The 2,010-nt window shown below is 37.4% G+C and overlaps 1 protein-coding gene across 6 annotated transcripts in view; it reads right to left on the bottom strand.

The window, feature by feature from the left end:
- Positions 1-2,010, bottom strand: part of LOC109536707 — a 19,066-nt gene that overhangs the window by 8,611 nt on the left and 8,445 nt on the right. For 3 of the 6 annotated variants that reach the window (XM_048663484.1, XM_048663482.1, XM_048663487.1), the window contains exon 1: positions 1,493-2,004. In XM_048663484.1, the coding sequence (XP_048519441.1) occupies positions 1,493-1,680 (188 nt within the window). In that variant the 5' untranslated portion in view covers positions 1,681-2,004. Of the gene's footprint in view, positions 1-1,492; positions 2,005-2,010 lie in introns of those variants that run through there. The other 3 variants (XM_048663486.1, XM_048663485.1, XM_048663483.1) reach the window with 1 other exon arrangement.

The raw sequence follows: 2,010 nt of genomic DNA on the forward strand, positions 1-2,010 counted from the left end.
TTTCCATATTGTTGCAACAGTAGACTTTCCAAGTGCTAATTCCTTACAAATGTCACTCTGCTTTACTCCACTTTTCATTTTGTTAATAATCTCGTTCTTTTCATTTAGTGAAAAAGCTTTGCGTTTTTGTTTTTCCATTCTAAAACGATTTAAATACATAACGCGGCAAAAAACAACAAATCACTGCCTGTCTCTCGCTCTCACTAATATAAACAACTCCGCAGGATTGGTGTTGCTGAGTGTGGAAGTTCGTTATAAACGGAAACTGAATATACAACTAACCTAAAAAGTGAACGTTATATCGGAAGTTCGTTATAACCAGTAAAAAAACACGTTGGCCTTTGTGGACGACGTTTCAATTAAAGGAAAAAAGTTCGTTTTAACCGAAATTTCACTATAACCGGGTTCATTATCAGCGGACTTTACTGTATTTGCCAAAAACCAGATCAGAGAGACGGCAACAATGTTTTTCAAGGTAACCCGTTTAATTAGCACACACACGTAAATACCTGTGGCTTCTTAAACATCAACAACGCAGGTGAAAATGACATAGGTTAGGGTAACCAGTCATTGTCACAATATCGTTTAAGAAAAGTTAAGTTAAGCATTGTGGCGATTGACGGTGAAACGAAATACTTTTCGAGATATATATAATACGAGACACTTTTTTAACTCCAAACATGTTTGTGCCAGTGGAATGCCTGCTAATGTTGTACCGGTGCTCAGTAGATCAGAGATTTAACGTGTCCCGGCTATCTTACGTACACGGAGTTTCCTCATAAGTTGACACCCCCCTCCTAGATCGTTTATTTCAAAAAAATTGCGAAAGTGACGATAACAAAAGTTGTTTAATTTTACTCAATTTTTTACTCAAATCTGAATTTGAATTGAAAATATAAAGCACGGAAATGTCAAAATTTGACATAGTTGTTTTTTGCTTTAACTCAAACCTCTGGTGTATTTTTAGACAGGTCGATTGATTTTTTTCCTGATGACAGTTTTTCCCGTATTGTTTCAAAAAATCCCCTTAGCAACAAAAGCCAAAGTAGCCTGAAATGACACAAAAACTGTCACGCGTTAAGTGAGCCCCTATAACCTCTTAAAGAAGTGACGCCAATATTGAATCACCCTATATACAAGGTGGTGTAGTTGTCAACCCTAGTTTTACATGTCTGATTATTCGCGCAAATCGGAAAACTCCGATCAAACAGTTAATGAGAAAGAGTAAACTCAAATCATGAGAGCGCTTTGACTGATGGTCGGCGCCTCTGCATCTCAACTGGACACCATAGAGAAAGTAAAATAATTTACTTACTCTATGGGGCACACAACCCAGAAACCTTGACCTTTTTGTAAGAATGGCAGGTAAAAGTTTCCAGGCCCTTAATTGCCAAAACGAAGAAATGGGCTCCACATGTGTGATTTGCTCCGTAACATTGGACGATTCAAATGGTCTGTATATGTCGCAGTTAATTGTGATTTGTTCACTTACCACTTAAAAGCCTCACTTGGCAGACTAAGCATGGTCCCCTTGATGCTGGCGCGAAATTCTTGGTTATCCCAATGGGGGGAACCAGCGGGATCAATCAAGGACTGGCAATCTCCCGGATTGGTACACTGGAAACAAAATAAAGGTGATCGTGACATGAAATAGACGGGAAAACTCTTAATTTGTCGCATTTGTTCTTCAACGTCCGTTTTTTGTATGGGTAGTCCCTAGGATGAGATTTTTTATTCTACTGAAGATACAGATGTTTCAGTTAAGTTTCAAAGGTGCCTTGAACACAGTAAAACTAGGTTTGATTGGGACGATATTGTTGGGAACCCGAACGGTTTGTTCAATTTCCCGTTTATTTATTTAATTTAAAATAAATATCAAAATGTTTTACTCACTTTTATTTAATTTATGAAATATATTTCTTACTTATTAAATACTAAATAATGGAGGAAGAGACTGTTATGCAATTTTGGTAAAATGCACGACCGCGATGTGTCTCGACTGATGAAATC

The sequence above is a fragment of the Dendroctonus ponderosae genome, unplaced genomic scaffold, assembly GCF_020466585.1.
Source record: "Dendroctonus ponderosae isolate FM_Combo_2020 unplaced genomic scaffold, Dpon_F_20191213v2 Dpon_F_20191213_2, whole genome shotgun sequence".
Taxonomy (NCBI): domain Eukaryota; kingdom Metazoa; phylum Arthropoda; class Insecta; order Coleoptera; family Curculionidae; genus Dendroctonus; species Dendroctonus ponderosae.